This window comes from Protopterus annectens, chromosome 6.part0 (assembly GCF_019279795.1).
Source record: "Protopterus annectens isolate FY-2018-M chromosome 6.part0, PAN1.0, whole genome shotgun sequence".
NCBI classification, from domain to species: domain Eukaryota; kingdom Metazoa; phylum Chordata; order Ceratodontiformes; family Protopteridae; genus Protopterus; species Protopterus annectens.
Window position 1 is genome coordinate 1,944,517,446 of NC_056737.1, and position 16,469 is coordinate 1,944,533,914.

A 16,469-nucleotide genomic window follows, 5' to 3' on the forward strand; every position below is an offset into this window, starting at 1 on the left:
ATAGGGAGTTTTATTTATTTATTTACAGGAGTTATAAATATTAGGACGCTTCATATTCGTTTGTATATATGGACGGGGAATGCTTGATTGACAGTATCTCTTCACCTTCCAGTCCTGTATTAGGAATCGAGATTTTCTCCTGCTGGATAAAAACGGACCCCTTTCAACTTCTCTTGCCATCCTGTCTTCAACCTAAAAGAATTCTGCTTTCCTAGTTTCAAAAACAGTTCCCAAAGGATACAACCTCCCAGAACTTCAATCATACACACAAACCGCCTTCTCTGCCACTGAGTACTGGACGTTGCAAAACCATCTATCTCTAAACGCTAACAAATCCAAAATATTACTCTTCACTCGCTCAAAATCCTCCCCACTTGATAAAAATTCTTTCCAAATTAGAAGTCACAACAATTCTGCTATAGAAATCATTCCATATGCCAAATTACCTGGGGGTCACCATAGATGAACACCTAAAATTTGACACACATATTCAGCTAAACATCAAGAAAACACATCAAAAACTCGGCCTACTATACAGAAACATCCACTATCTCACTCCTACTAGACAAACCCTTGCCACTACCTACCTTTTCCCCTCTCTATTGTATGGTGCACCTATACTAACGAACCTATCTGCCTCCATATCTTCCAAAACTGTGAAATTGTTACAATAAAATCTCCAAATTTGCCATAAAAGCCAAACACTCCTCCCACCATTGCTCTGCCGTCCACTTACTTAACTGGCTAGAACTTCCCAACCATCTCGACTACCTCCAACTTATTACTATCCACAGGCTATTATTGAACCCTACTCTATGCCCTGCTCTCTCCAACATCCTACAACCTTACACTCCTAACAGGCCACTTAGATCTTCCCACCTAAACCTTATCATAGTCTACAAACCAATCCACCCTGCTGGACGTCTCCTCTTGTCCTTCTCCCTAGACAAAAAATGGAACACTGTCCCTCCTTCAGTACTTATTATTGACAATATTGACAACTTCAAATCACATTTTCATTCCTACTTTTTCTCTAACTGGAAATGCAATTGCACTTTACCCACCTAGCCTTCTTCTCTCGACATTCCAAATCAAATTTTCCCTAATTCCCCTTTCCCTACTACTTAACTCCTCCAGAAATGACTCACTCTTCAGTGTTATCTCACATACATTTTGTATATATTGTACATAGTTTGCTCCCCCTGTTCTCCTTTCCATATCATTTGTACCTGTTTTGCCATAACTACCCAGACAAGACACATTTTCTATACAACTATTGGAAATGTTTCCCTCTCAACACATGACTTATATGCAAAGTTACCAATGTACCAGTTCATGTCTTTGACTTTTAATGTATCTGCACCCTCAATATTAACTGTAACTTGCTTACCTTATGTATTTGCATCTTGAAGAGTACTTTAATCTGAATATCTAATGTTTACTATGTAATGTGGAGCTTTACCAATGTACCAGTTCATGTCTCAATCATGAACTGTAACTTTAATCTGAACTTTTAATGTCTACTATGTAATGAGGAGCTTTACCAATTTACCAGTTCATGTCTTTGATTTATAATGTATCTACACCCTCTATATTAACTGTATTTTGCTTATCTTATGTATCTGCATCCTGAATTGTTACTTTAATCTGAAAGTCTAATTTCTGTTATGTAATGTTGGAGCTTTTCTCCCCGGGCCTCCAGTGAAAACAGGCTTCTGAGCCCAGTGGACCCCTCCAGTCATCAAACTGAAATAAATAAATAATAAATAAATAATATATTTGTTGATAATAAAGGGTAGTGAGGGGATATTTATTGAGTTTATATAGTAAATTATGGATGTTTTTACATGATTGAATGTTTGCTGATGTTTTAGATCATTCCATTTGATCTTTTGCAGTGCTTTACAAAGGTGGGTGCAGTTTGCAACTTTAGCTGCATATTTTCTGGCTTTATTGTATGTGCTGTCTAGCTTCTTTACCTGTACTTTTGGAATATTAGTGACAAAAGAATTTATTTTTTATTTGACATAGTCAATCTGTTTGTTGAAGGTTAATTTATAGTCAATGATTATATCTAGATGTTTGGTGTCAGTCACTTATCAGTTTGTGTACTCTTTTTTTTTTTACTGGAATTCAGTAGAAGAACAGAGATTTGTGGAAGGTGACAAGGCTGCCTGTACAGAATATAAGATTTTATTTTGTTTTACTTGGATTTAATAGAAGCATAAAGATTTATGGCAAGTGATAAAGCTTGTTTTACAGAATATAACATTTTTCAGGCCTAGAACTGCATCCATTTTGTACTACATATAGCAAGTTTAGCATTAACACACTGATAATTACTAAGTTGTATGCAGTGATGCAGTGTATTTCAGATGAGCTTTCGAGAACTTTGAAGTTTCATTTGCCTTAAAGCACTTCTATCCAGCTATGGGGGGGGGGGGGCAGTGGGTATTGAGGGACTTCATTTAAGGTTCATAGGTTGATACTAGGCTATCTGCCCTAGGGCATTTATAAGCCTAGCCAGAGTGTGTTTGGCTTTCGCCAGCCTTTTAGATTAGTTGACTGTGCCTCTGTTTTAGTAGGTCACAGAAGATAGCCCTTTTAAGGTTAGTTTACTGTGCCTCTGTCTAGGAGGGACACAGAAGAGATCCCAGGGTAAACCTACGATCTCCCATCCACTCGTCAAGATTTCTCTTGAAGAGAGTCATTGAGGGGCTCTGCCTAACATGGATTGGGATTTTGTTCCAGAGTGAGGGGAGCCTCTGGGATATGAATCTGTCCCTCCAGCATGTCCTATTTATTTCTGTGCTGAGGTTTAAGTCCCTGGAGCATGTGGCTCTAAGGGATTTGGATTTCCTGAGGTGGAGCATGTCCATTAATTCTGGTATGGACATGGCTTTATACGTCAGCCACAGATCGCCTCTGAGTAGGCGGTAAGCAACTGAGTAGAGCTGGAGTTTCTTTAGCCTAACTGCGTAGGGCATCTGTTTGAGTCCATTGATCCTCTTGGTGAGGTACTTTTGGGGTCTTTCCAGTTGCTGCAGGTGTCGGGTAAGGTACATTCCATATGGGGAATTGTATTCAATTATGGGCCTGATGAGTGATGATTAGAGGGGCACAATGACCTCTCTTGATCTAGATGTGAACCCTTTCATGATAAGTTGGGCTATATAGAAGGTCTTTCTAACCACTTTGGCATCGTGATTGTCAAAGGAGAAATTGCTATCTACTTGGGTCCCCAAATCCCTAATTACTTCTTCCGTACTTAATGGATTAACACCTGTGTGGTAATTTGTGGGCACTTTGTTTTTCCCAAAGGGGATGACTATGCACTTTTTGGCATTTAGCTTTAGACCATGGCTCTGGCACCAGTTATCCGTCTCTGTCAGACCCTTTTGGAGGACGCTTGTGTCAGTCGGCGAGTCGATTATGGCACCCAGTTTGCAGTCATCTGCGAACTTGGTCAGCCATAGTCCTCCCGTGTTAGCATGTACCTCAGAGAAATATATACCGAACAAGAGAAGTCCCAGGACTGAGCCCTGTGGGACGCCACTTGTAACTGGTTTAGAGTCTGACATGGCACCTGCAATTCTGACCATGTGGGTTCTATCCCTGAGCCAGTTTGCAGCCCATCTTGTGACATAGGGGTTGATATTTAAGCTGGTGAGCTTATTTATGATGCCTAAGTGGGGTATTGTGTCAAAGGCTTTTGTGAGGTCCAGGTAGGCTGTGTAGACTACCTTCCCTTCATCTATGGCCTTGGGGACTGTTTCAAAGAAGTTGACCAGGTTCAAGAGGCAAGATCTGCCCTTAACAAAGCCGAATTGGGTAAGATCCAGTGTTTGGAGGTTCCCAATGTCTTTGTTTATGAGTTCCATGATGATACGCTCCATAGCTTTGCAGACCAGGCTAGTCAGGCTTATAGGGCGATTGTTTCCGGGGTCCGTTGTGGCACCACCTTTGTGGAGTGGGACCACTGTTGCTGTACGCCATTCCTTGGGTACATATCCTGTAGTAAGGCTGAGATTGAACAGTGACTTTATGTGAGGGTTCAGTTCTTCTTGGAGCTCATGTAAGACGCAGCCTGGGACACCGTCCGGTCCCATTGATGCTGTGTTTTTTGCTTTGGAGAGGGCAGCTCTCACCTGTGCATCTGTGATGTCAGGGAGGCTACATTCTGTTGGGATAGACATTTGCTCTTTTGGGGGGGAAGGGGGGAGAAGTTTGCACTGAACCTGTCTGCCAGGATGTTGGCAATGTCTGTGGGTTCAGTGTGTTTTTTTGTCATCTTGCACTAACTCAGAGCATATCTGGGAGTTGCCACCCAGGTTCCTGACATAACTAAAGAAGACCTTGTGATTATTTGTAGCGTCTTGTGCAATTTTTCTTTCGAAGTTGGCCTTAGATGATTTTATGAGGGATCGTAGTTTCTTGCTAGTACTGAAAAGAGATGCCTTCCCTTTTTGGGATTTTGCTCTGTCATGTAGCAGCTTCCTCCTTCTGTTGTATAGCTTATTTATGGCTCGGGTCCACCAGACAGGTCTCCTGCCTTTGGAGGAGTGAGTCTTGGTTTTATTTGGGATAGCACGATCCATGCATTCCTGCAGGTGTCCATAGAATGCATTTGAAAAGTATTCTGTATTTTGGGCCATATTTTCCACTGGCCTGGGGGCTTTGAAGGATTCCACTTCGGTTTTGAGAAGTGTGACGTTTGCTTTTGAGAAGTTCTTCACCGTGGTTTCCTTGGCTGGGGATGGGGATGGGATATGGATATCCAGTAAGATTAATTTATGGTCAGATCTTACCAATGAGGGGTATACCTCTGGTATGGAACATAGAGTCCCCATGTTGGTAATGATCAGGTCCAATATGTTTTCCCCTCTTGTGCGAGTGGTGACCAGTTGTTCCATAGCATTTGAGTTTATAAATTCTAGGAATCGTTGGGCGAGGGTGTTGGGGCTTGAGTAGTGCTCCCAGTCTATGTTTGGGTAGTTGAAGTCACCCAATATGATTGTGTTTGGAGAGACCTTCGTATTTTCCAGTGTTCTCAGGAAAGCCGAGTGGGGTTCCTGAGTTTGGGAGGGTGGTCTGTAGCAGGCTACAAACTGAAAGGCAGTTTTGCCCACTGTTAGTTGCACATGGATGGTCTCCGATGCTTCGTGCAGTGCCAATAACCTGGAGGTGTGGGTATCTTTGATGAATATGGGTACTCCCCCTCCTTTGTGTTCGGTCCGAGTTTTGGGGCCGAAAAGCATGGTATGAGGTATAACCTGGTAGTGCTGGGGTGCTCTTGGGAGCCTTGAACTAGGTTTCTGTTACTGCACAGATATCGATATTCTCCATACTGAGGAGAGCCTCGAGTGCGTGCATCTTGAGGTTTAGACTTCTGGTGTTGAGCAGCATTACCCTTAGTTTCTTTTCCCTTGTGTTGTCTATGGAGGTGGGTTTGTCTTTTGAGCCTTGCCTAAAAAAGGCACTATGGGGGTGGCAAGAGCCTTAGCCAGTATTCAAAAGCCCAGGGGTGACAGGTGCAAGCCATCCCTAGTGAAGCAACGTGGCTTGTCGAGCATGTCATCCCAGGCTGACAGACACTGGATCCCCTTTGAATGATACCAGTACTTTAGCCAATTGTTAAAATTGATCATTTTGTTTTTATAATGTGACATCATTCTTGGTGAGGTTAAGATGCTACTCAAGGTCAGGGTCATACCGGCCTGGGCTACATGATCAGAAAGCTCCTCTATGTCTCTTTTCATGTAGTCCAGGGAGGTATGTCTCAGGTCATTCACACCAGCATGGACAATGACAGAGTCATATTTGTACTTGCTTTGGAGTGACCTGAGTGCTTGTGTTATGTGGCGGATCCTGGCACCCAACAGGCAGCTTACAGTGACGTTCTCCTTGTTCAGCCTGGTGAGTGGGACGTCAATGTGTCTGACAATAGAGTCACCTATTACAAGTGTATTAGGTGTGTTGTTTAGGCTTAAGGGCTGTGACTGTGTGGCACACTGACTTTGTGAACTATGTGATATGTGGGTATTGTTGTGGGGAAGCAGTTGCTTGGAAATCTGCTTTGGAGGTCTCTGCTGCTTGGGCAGATTTTTATTTGAGCCTCTGAGTATGTTTTTGTGTGTTTATGTGTTTGGTTTGCTGTTGCGACAGGTCTATGTGAGACTGGATTTGTGGTGTGTGTGGTTACCTTCTCCTGACTGACTGTGCCAGTACTGGGTTGAGAGAGCCCAGCCTCCAGTTTGGCTATATAGTTGCATCTCTCACATATATTTGATCTTGTTGGGAGGAGGAAAGGGTGGTCTGTGTACATAAGACAGTTGTAACATTGCCTCAAGATTCCCAGATTCACCAGCTGGACTGGAGAGTAAACCCGAAACTGACTTTTGGACATGCCAGAATAGTATAAGAAACTACTTTTTGACTGATCAAAAAGGACCAATAGGGAGTCAAGTACTTAAAGGGAGTATAAGAGGGTGTAGTGCTTTAGTTTATTAGTGCTTACTTATAAGATTACTTATACGAGCAACTGCAGGGCTTTAGAATGAAAATAGAGTGCTTACTTTGAGATTTAGAACAGTTCTAAGAGAAAAAGTGAAGAGCAGAGTTTGTGGAGCCGGGAATAGTTTAAACCCATTTAAGTGGCGCTGCCCGATGCTACACTATTTGCAAAATTGTGCAAAACTGCGCAAATGCGGGTTTTAAAGCAGGGAAACTGAAAGAGATAGGAATTGACCCAAAATGGCCAATAAGCTACTAGTTTCAGGGCTGAGACCACTCCTCAAGGGACAGATAGGCTGCTCAAAGCTCCCCACTCTCACTGGTGAACAGAGAAGCTTCCTCCTATCCAAGTAAGGATATGGACAACACAGGAAACTATACCACAGTCTGGAATTCAGCAAAACCTGAAATCTGGACTAATCTATTTCAGCAAAGGCGGGAAAAGAGAATATTTTTTTTGTTTGTTTTTTCGTTTTTTTCAGGAAACAGCAGAAAAGCACACAGAAAACACTGTAAATGCTATAAACAGGCTAGCACACTTTAGTGTGTAGCTTACAACAGTTATGCAATGCAAAAACAACTTAAATTGATATAAAACAAGTGCAAAAACTGTAAAAAGCAGAAGGCAAATGCAATTTAAACTTTTTAAAGCACAGATCAGTTAGAAATTCACTTGTTAGGCGGGAAAGGCAGTCAGAGCAAAAAATCAGAGAAATAAATACTTAAATCTGGGAAAGTCTCTCTTGGGTCTCTCTGTTGCCTGTATCACTCTGCAGGACACCACGAGGAGCTGTGCAGAATTGTATACTGGCTCAAAACCATGCAAATGCGGGTTTTAAAGCAGGGAAACTGAAAGAGATAGGAATTGACCCAAAACGGCCAATAAGCTACTAGTTTCAGGGCTGAGACCACTCCTCCAGGGACAGATAGGCTGCTCAAAGCTCCCCACTCTCACTGGTGAACAGAGAAGCTTCCCCCTATCCAAGTAAGGATATGGGCAACACAGGAAACTATACCACAGTCCGGAATTCAGTAAAACCTGAAATCTGGACTAATCTAGTTCAGCAAAGGAGGGAAAAGAGAATATTTTTTTTTCCAGGAAATAGCAGAAAAACACACAGAAAACACTATAAATGCTATAAACAGGCTAGTGCACCTTAGTGTGTAGCCTACAACAGTTATACACTACAAAAATGACTTAAATTGATATAAAACAAGTGCAAATCTGTAAAAAGCAGAAGGCAAATGCAATTTAAACTTTTTAAAGCACAGATCAGTTAGAAATTCGCTTTTTAGGCGAGAAAAGGCAGTCGGAGCAAAAAAACAGAGAAAAAATACTTAAATCTGGAAAAGTCTCTCTTGGGTCTCTCTGTTGCCTGTATCACTCTACAGGACACCACAAGGAGCTGTGCAGTTGTATACTGGTGCAAAAATGCGCAAATGCGGGTTTTAAACAGGGAAACTGAAAGAGATAGGAATTGACCCAAAACGGCCAATAAGCTACTAGTTTCAGGGCTGAGACCACTCCTCCAGGGACAGATAGGCTGCTCAAAGCTCCCCACTCTCACTGGTGAACAGAGAAGCTTCCTCCTATCCAAGTAAGGATATGGGCAACACAGGAAACTATACCACAGTCCGGAATTCAGCAAAACCTGAAATCTGGACTAATCTAGTTCAGCAAAGGCGGGAAAAGAGAAATTTTTTTTTTTCAGGAAACAGCAGAAAAACACACAAAACACTGTAAATGCTATAAACAGGCTAGCGCACTTTAGTGTGTATTACCTTTTCCACAAAACAACTTCCTCACCTGCAGAACGATTTGACTTTGACAATGCTAACTTTAAGATTCGGTAGGTATAGACCGTTCAACAGCTAGCAGTAGCCTGAATTGAACTGTGCACAGATGCAAAAGCTTTAAGATTAGAAGATCTAGACATTGATGTACTTTTCTCAGTGCTGCCAAGCCAACCTTCAGTAAAAAGAGCATCTGCTAGTAATCACTTGGTGACTGTCTTTGGCAAAGCTCTAAACTAAAACATAATGTGTAGACAGGTACAGTGTATACTCTCAATTCCTCCTAGTAAAAGTTTTATTGAATGAGTGATATTAATGGGCAATGCATAGACTGATAAAATAATTCAAATCCTTGTGTATTTTGTAAAAAATTAACTGCAGGTCAAATTAAATTTTAACAACTTCTACACAGTGTTATTTACAATGCACTGCAGCTTATGTATGTAATTAAATCAAAATTCTGTTATTCGTTTTGAGTAGCTCTTTTGCATATGCACTGCTCACCAGCTGCTTTTCTGGTGTGCATTATCCTTCCATTACTCAAGTAGTACTAATCATTTCTCTCTTTATAAAAGGCTGAACATTTCCCTGCATTTTTACAGCACTGGTTTATGCAGCATGAAGTATATTTCTGAATTTTAGCCATAATGCATCAAATAAAGTTTCTCTGTTATTTATTTCTAAAGAAGCACACTGTCTGCTTTTTTGTACTTCAGAGTTAAATCTTGGTAAGTCATCTTCTACTTAGTGAATAAAAAGCGTTAAACATTGAGAAAGAAACTCATACTGTAGATGGAATCCAAATATATTACTTGTGTGCAAAGCATGTGTTACATTGCATGTTTCATTATAATTAACATGTTCTACCATTTCATACAAAATAGTGGAGGAAGTGGTTCTGGTGCCGATACTAAGAAGCAAAACCTAAGGAGTATTACATTTGATGGAGGACATTCATCGGAATATTCCTTAGCAAGGGTAGACCTTAAGAGCTTTAAGCATAACTTGGCCAGCATCATTCAAGAAAACAAAGAGCGATGGAAGGACTTGGCTCTTCAGGGTAAGCCTTTGAAATGTATTCCTCTTATTTATTGTATGCATAACACTGAAAAACTTCACTTGAGTTATTCATGAGAATTTTAACTTTTAGGGTATTTTACTTCAGGACTGCATATGTTTTCTTTCTTTTTTTTTTTTTTTTCTTCTGAAAGGCAGCTATAACAAGTAGTCATAAGAGCTTTTGTATATTATATGCCAGACAGTACAAATTTTGATGGAAAGTTCATTAAAATTACATTACAAATCTGTTTGTGTGCTTTTGCTGAACTTGCAGGTACTCATTAAAGTAATGTATTTAATATATTGCCTCTGCAAAATGGTGATGCACATTTTTATTCCAGGCTGGTGTATTATTACTTTAATTATATAACTACTTTCTTGGTAATAGTTTCATTGTTGCCATATATCAAAAGTAATTTTATTTTGCTGTAGCAGAATGTTTGAAGATTTTGAAGGATAATGATGCCACTTACAAAACATGCTTAATTCAAAATGGTACACAAGTACAGATTTCAGTTTCTGAGGAATCCCAAACTGTCAGATTGGTAGTTTGATTTGATTTCCTCTGCTAACTAAATAAATGAACTGGCCCTAAACACTGGACCATTTTCAGTAATGGCCTGGGCCAAATGGCAACAACGAACGTACGTCAGTATATTCCAGAACAAAAAAATGACATAAATAAATAATAGTGAACTAGATATATACATAATTACCTCAGCATTTTTACCCTAAACAAATATAAACTGTGTAATACATTTCAGTAATAAAAAAACCCTTTCACTTAGAACTAGAGCAACAAGAAAGTGGTGATGATGATTACAATTATCCTCGACATATATCCTAATAAAACAAATGTTTACTGATTCTCAAAATTATATCAGCAGTCATGGAATGAGTTCCTAAGCTTCAAACAAATGGTAAAGCTGGTACTATAAGAATATATATGACAAAGTGGAGTATTTCCAGACATGGATTAACTGGGATCTCTAGCATAGCTCACTTGCATATATCAGTAAGAGGAGAATGAACAGTTCTTGAAGTACTGGAAGCTTGTCACAACTTTGCACATTGTGCGCCAAAGATTCCAGATACTATGGCCAACTTCACTAAATGTTTGTTTTTTTCTGTAGGAACTAAAGTAAATAGAGATCTTTGTAATTAAAAGCTCTCTTGGCTTCTGAAATTGTAAACAACATTTCTAATAAAGATCTTATTTCTAAGCAGATGCCCAGACATTTTATTCATTAATTTGAATATGACATTACTGAGTAAGACATTAAGTGTGGCATGGAAAGATTATAAAAAAACTATTAGAAAGCATCTCACACTCATGGATAATTAAGTTCTTTACAAAAGTATAAGGTACACTCTACGATGATCAACATTGCAGTGACTATGAAACATTGAGAAACTGCTTTGCAGTTAATCCACAATTAATTATCCCATGAATAACACTTTAAAAAGGATATTCCAGGGTGATTCTTTGTCACCACAAATGGTCTCATGTCCTATTAATCCAGAGACCAACCTTCTTCAAAGAAATTTCATCTACTTTTTTGCAGATTATTTAAAATTACATACCTCATCAGATGAGGAGCTGAAATTGCAACTACAAATGGTTAAATCTTTCTCAGATGGCAAAATAATAATATTTTGTCTTGATAAATGTGCAGAAGTAACATTTATAAAAGGAAAACTGCAGCACCAAAAAATATCTTCCTTGGATATGAATATTGCAGAAATTCTTCTAAAGACTAAATATTACATTGAAAACTACATTAACATCTAGGAATAAAGTCCAAGATATAAATCATATTGGTCTTCCTGTTCTAACAGTGGTAGTATATGAATATTGCAGAAATTCTTCTGAAGACTAAATATTACATTGGAAACTACATTAACATCTAGGAATAAAGTCCAATATATAAATCATATTGGTCTTCCTGTTCTAACAGTGGTAGTATGGTTGACTGTCCACAAACAACATTGAATGAAATGGAGAAGAAATATACTTACATGTTATATATCTATATATAAACCACTGCATACCAATGTTATGAATCCTTACTCTCAAGGAGTTATGAGCCTTCTCACAATTGGCTACATGTATAGGCCTGCTGTCTAGTGAAAGTTTGAAAGTATGAAGAAAAGTGTAAAATGACATATTTGCTATGTTTAATAAAAGCATTTTGGAATGGAGTGGGAATGGACATTTAGCCAGAAATAGATGAGAATCAGACATCATCTAAAAGTGCCCAAAAAGCAAAAGAGATAATAAAAACAAAGAAACCAGAAGAAAAAGAAAGAAAATAGAAAAGTCCACAAATATAGTGACAAGTATAAAAAAAACTCCTGAAACAATCATTGTTACCAAGATTTGGCACAGGAATGGCTAAGGAGAGGTGAGTTTAAACCAAAAGATGAAAAGCTAATTATGGAGGCCCAAGACAGGGGGCTATGCACACATTAGTTTATAAAGTCTATTGAAAAAGTTGGAGAAACAGATAAATGCAGGTTCTGTAAAACAGATCTAGAAACAGTTGCACATTTCACTGCCAGGTGAGATACACTTATGGATGAGTGTCTCCATACTGAACTCCAGAAAAATATGACAAGACTGTTGCATTACTGATTGTCCAAATACTGTGATGTAGATATAGCTGAGAAACTTTGGAAACATGAAGTTCAAAGCATTATTGACAGCAATAAAGTTTAATTCAAATGGGATCACCCAGTACCAACAGCTATGAAAACAGATGCAAGAAAACCATAATAATAATAGTACAAGGAAAAAAATACAAAATTAGCATTGGTCATTGCAATTGCTGCATACAGTGATTATTTCGTATCAAGATACACAAAGTCATAAAACACCAGGATTTGCAAGCAGAAATGAGAACAATGTGGATGAAAGTTATCCAGACATTTCCAGTAGTAAGAATAACAGTACTAATAAAACATAATTTACAGGCATGCTTAAATATGTTACCAATCCATGTAACTCCCATGTGAATTGCAGAAGGAAACCAATCTCGTTACATTGCAAGTGCACTCTTTGCTAACATCAAAAGCAGTACTAATTTCATTAACTTTAATTGTACCTTAACTTAGGAATGAGGTCTATTCCTATCACAGTATTAGAAACCCATAACATTTAGAGGAATTAAGACAAACAGAAAGAGCATTTTATAAATTTAACTTGTTTAGAATTTTTTGTGGGCTTCCAGCCATACTAAGTTATCTGTATAATATATATAATAAAAAGTGAAAACAAATGTGGTCCAAGTACAGATCCCTTTAGTACAACATTTTCAAATGTACATTTAAGGTCTAAAAATATTGCTCCTATCAAGTCATCTTTTTCCATATTATGCTAGATCTGGCCAGTTATTTTGCATAAGGTAGAGCTTACACTCTAGCTCCATTGTTTGTTCTTAAGTGTATCAGGTTTGGTAATGTATTAAAATATTGGATAACATACCAGTTTCCACCTAAGAAGGAAAAGTCTATCTTAAAGTGGCAGTAGAAGACTATAATGTCACTTAAAGTGGCAGTAGAAGACTATAATGTCAATTAAAGTGGCAGTAGAAGACTATAATGTCACTTAAAGTGGCAGTAGAAGATTATAATGTTGCTTAAAGTGGCAGTAGAAGACTATAATATTGCTTAAAGTGGCAGTAGAAGATTATAATGTCCCTTAAAGTGACATTAGAAGATTATGAAATGTTTCTTGAAGTGGCAGTAGAAGATTATAATGTTGCTTGAAGTGGCAGAAGAAGATTATAAAATATTTCTCGAACTACAATGGGGTTATATGCAGTGTAGACTGAGAGCCAGTCTATCTGTTAGAATTCATTCAATAGTACATTGTACATGCAATCAGGAATATTCTGGGTGAAAAGAGTTTAAAAGATTTTTTTTCAGGAATATTTGTTATTAGTTTATCAATAGTTAAAATTATTCCTGCAATTGTGCTAGGTCTCTATTCAGTATTTATCATCTGGCTCATATTGTTTAGTTTGGATAATATCTTGGTAGTAGACTTACATGTGTCATCCCAGTTGATTTTTAGGTCACCAAATATAATCAGAGTCTAAAATTATTATTTTAAGTATGTCTTGGATAAGTTTTGCACAACCGGGAGGAAGGAAGTATATATTTTCAAGTAATTTTATAGTATGTCCACCTACTAAAACTTGTGTAAGTATCTATATAGGAGGATCATATTTTGGGTATGTTTTTTTAATCTGAGAGTTGGGTTAAGGGCTTTTTTTAGAAAATAATTTTAAAATACTCACCCTTCTACTCTAGATTCATGATTTGATCTGTCCATTGGTGGTAGTGTTGCTCTCTGAAAAGTGATCTCTAACTGTCCTCTTTTAACCAGGATTCATTAATTAAATGTTTTATTGCTGACATGTATTATCCAAGTTGTCTTGCAAGTTTATAACATATTACAACAGAAACAAAAACATTGTTGGTGATGCAAAGTTTCAGCTATATGCTGATGATTGTATTTTAATGACCAAAATATAAATAAGACTTTACCAATAGTGTTGTACATGTTTCAAAGATTCAACAAAGTGCTGAGATTGGAGAAGAACTGTAGAAAACAGTGCTGGTTATGGTGCATGAGGGAAAGTTATGGGGTTCAGCTGATGATGTACATGAGACAGAGTTTCTAACCTACTTAGGATTAGAGTTGGCCTATACATATGAAGGGAAGGGTATAAGAAATGTGGATAATCTTTACAGGAAAATAAGTAAAGTCCTACAAAAGGGAGATGGTAGGATATATATAACAGCTGGTTAAATAAACACTACCAAGATTATTATTTTCCCTTTTGATGTTATAACACATGTCCAAGTATGGTTTGACCACCATTTGGTGGATAACATGCAGGTCCTACTTGATAAGTATGATAGAAAAGCATGCCATCATATAATTCCAAATGAGGAACTCATAACCCTACCTTCTGAGATGAAGATAGGGTTTAATACATTGCCCTTTACTGGTCGTAGCATTTAATGTAGCACAGTGGATATTTGTACATGGCACTTTACTTGCTCCAATTTATTACAAGTTACAGATGGAAAAAAATGTAGGCCCAAGAGAGTAAAGATGCAGAACTATAAAAATGGGGATTCTATGGTTATCTACAAAGAAAATTTATGGCTGACACTTATGGAAAAAATGAGAGACATGGATTAAGCATCCAGGAGAGGTGCTGGAAAGCACCCATCTACAAGTGGATCTGGGATCAGGCAAATGTTAAAGATATAATTCCTAGAAATAAGTAGGTAATATGGAAAGAAGCAGGCATATAAGGAAGGGAACAGGTACTGGAGCTAGGTACGTCTGATCATTCACATGAGGGAAGAGATCTTCATCACCAGGAACTTCAACAATGTCCTTTCAACTTTGGGATCAACAAATTTTGGACTTTTAATACAATGATGAAGATGTATGTTAAATGCTGAAATGCTGCACAAAGGAAGAAAATTAGAGAGGCTCCTTTGGGCAAGTGGCGCATCTTTAAAAATGGTGGAGGTAGGTGAATATATAAGGCTATCAGACAGCGGTGAAGCTTTAAATGAAGAGCTAAGCTTGAGATGGTCAGGATGATTAAAGAAAATACTAATAAGGAAATAAGTCAAGGCAACTGAAAACTTATATGAGAAAATGCCTATTATTTTTGAAAATGTCCCTTTGTGTAGAATCATCCAATGAGGACCCTTCATTTGTTGTAGCGTACAACCAATAAATTAGAAATGGATAGAGGAATTTCTAATATGAAATGTCAGAGATGTGGAGGTGAGAGAGTGGAAATGATTTATATGTTTTGTGAATATCAGAGTGCACAACAAAGTGGAAGGCAGGCAACTAAAGGGTTCACTGTGATATTTGGTAAAACCTCAACACGGAATAATTGGTGGTCAGGTAAAGACACATAGCAGGTTAGATTATGCAGGAATTGACTACTCAAATGCTGCTTGCATGTATACTGAAAATGCTCATAGCAATTGCTCCAGTGCCCTAGCCACTAGTTGAACATGGTCACCTGGGTCATAGTCAAGACTTTATCCTTCTATATCACAGAATCAGGCTTTCCATGGCTACAGTTAGTTTTATCTGTTGTCATCCAGAAGCTTTGTCCTTCTCTCATACATTGTTACCTTCTCATGATCATCTGTTCTTTCTTTTACTTACCCACCCCTTTCACCTACCTTTGACTCATCTTTCCCTTCCCTCTGCTCAGTGTGCAACATCAGGTCATCTCCTGACTATAATGATGGTACATGCAGCTTAGATTTTATGAGCGGATGCCTTGAAAACTGTTAGAGCTGATTTCAAATACTGGATAGACAACACTGTTTAAGATGCAGCCTTATAACAAGAAACACACAGTTACGTATTCTATTCAACAAACTTGTCAGATGCAGTGATGAGAATGTTGAAGATAGCAGCTTTTTTGAACAAACTGCCCAATCACTTCATCTCATTGAAACTTCTATTTATTAACCATACTTGTAATATGACTGAGGTGTTCTTGTTTTTGTGTGCACCATGAAATTCAGGTTTATTTGTAATTCAAACTTTCAAATGGACAGTGCTAAGCTGACACTTGCTAATTAACAGACAAACAAATGCTGCCTACTGGGATTTGTTTGGTTCCCTTCATGTAGCATTTAGAATTTGTCACTGCATACTTATAGCATAATGAATACTGAGTTATTTTTTTTTTAGCCATGTTAAATGTTTTGAGTGAAAGTCTGTCTTCTAATGATTTGGGCAGAACTAAGTATCATATTTTCTGTCATGGAGAGAGGACTCAGCAGCCCACTTACCATCCATGTATTATGTACACCTCTGTCATGTACCACCTGCCAGTCAACTCATGAAATGAAGCAAAAACCTGGGCGTTTCAAGGGAGATGATATTCTGTCTATTTACCATAACAAACAATGTAAGTACCCAAATCATATCTTTCTTTTTTTTTAAATTGCAAGACATAGCTATGCACTTCTTTAGATGGCTTATTCCTTAGGGGTGACCAAATCAAAGTTCATTTCCAGTTGCTGATGATTCACACACGTAC

The 16,469-nt window shown here is 38.2% G+C and overlaps 1 protein-coding gene across 2 annotated transcripts in view; it reads left to right on the plus strand.

Moving 5' to 3' along the window:
- Positions 1-16,469, plus strand: part of PDE1A (phosphodiesterase 1A) — a 2,023,853-nt gene that overhangs the window by 1,809,487 nt on the left and 197,897 nt on the right. For both annotated transcript variants that reach the window (XM_044075254.1, XM_044075255.1), the window contains exon 14: positions 9,192-9,367. In XM_044075254.1, the coding sequence (XP_043931189.1) occupies positions 9,192-9,367 (176 nt within the window). The remainder of the gene's footprint in view (positions 1-9,191; positions 9,368-16,469) is intronic.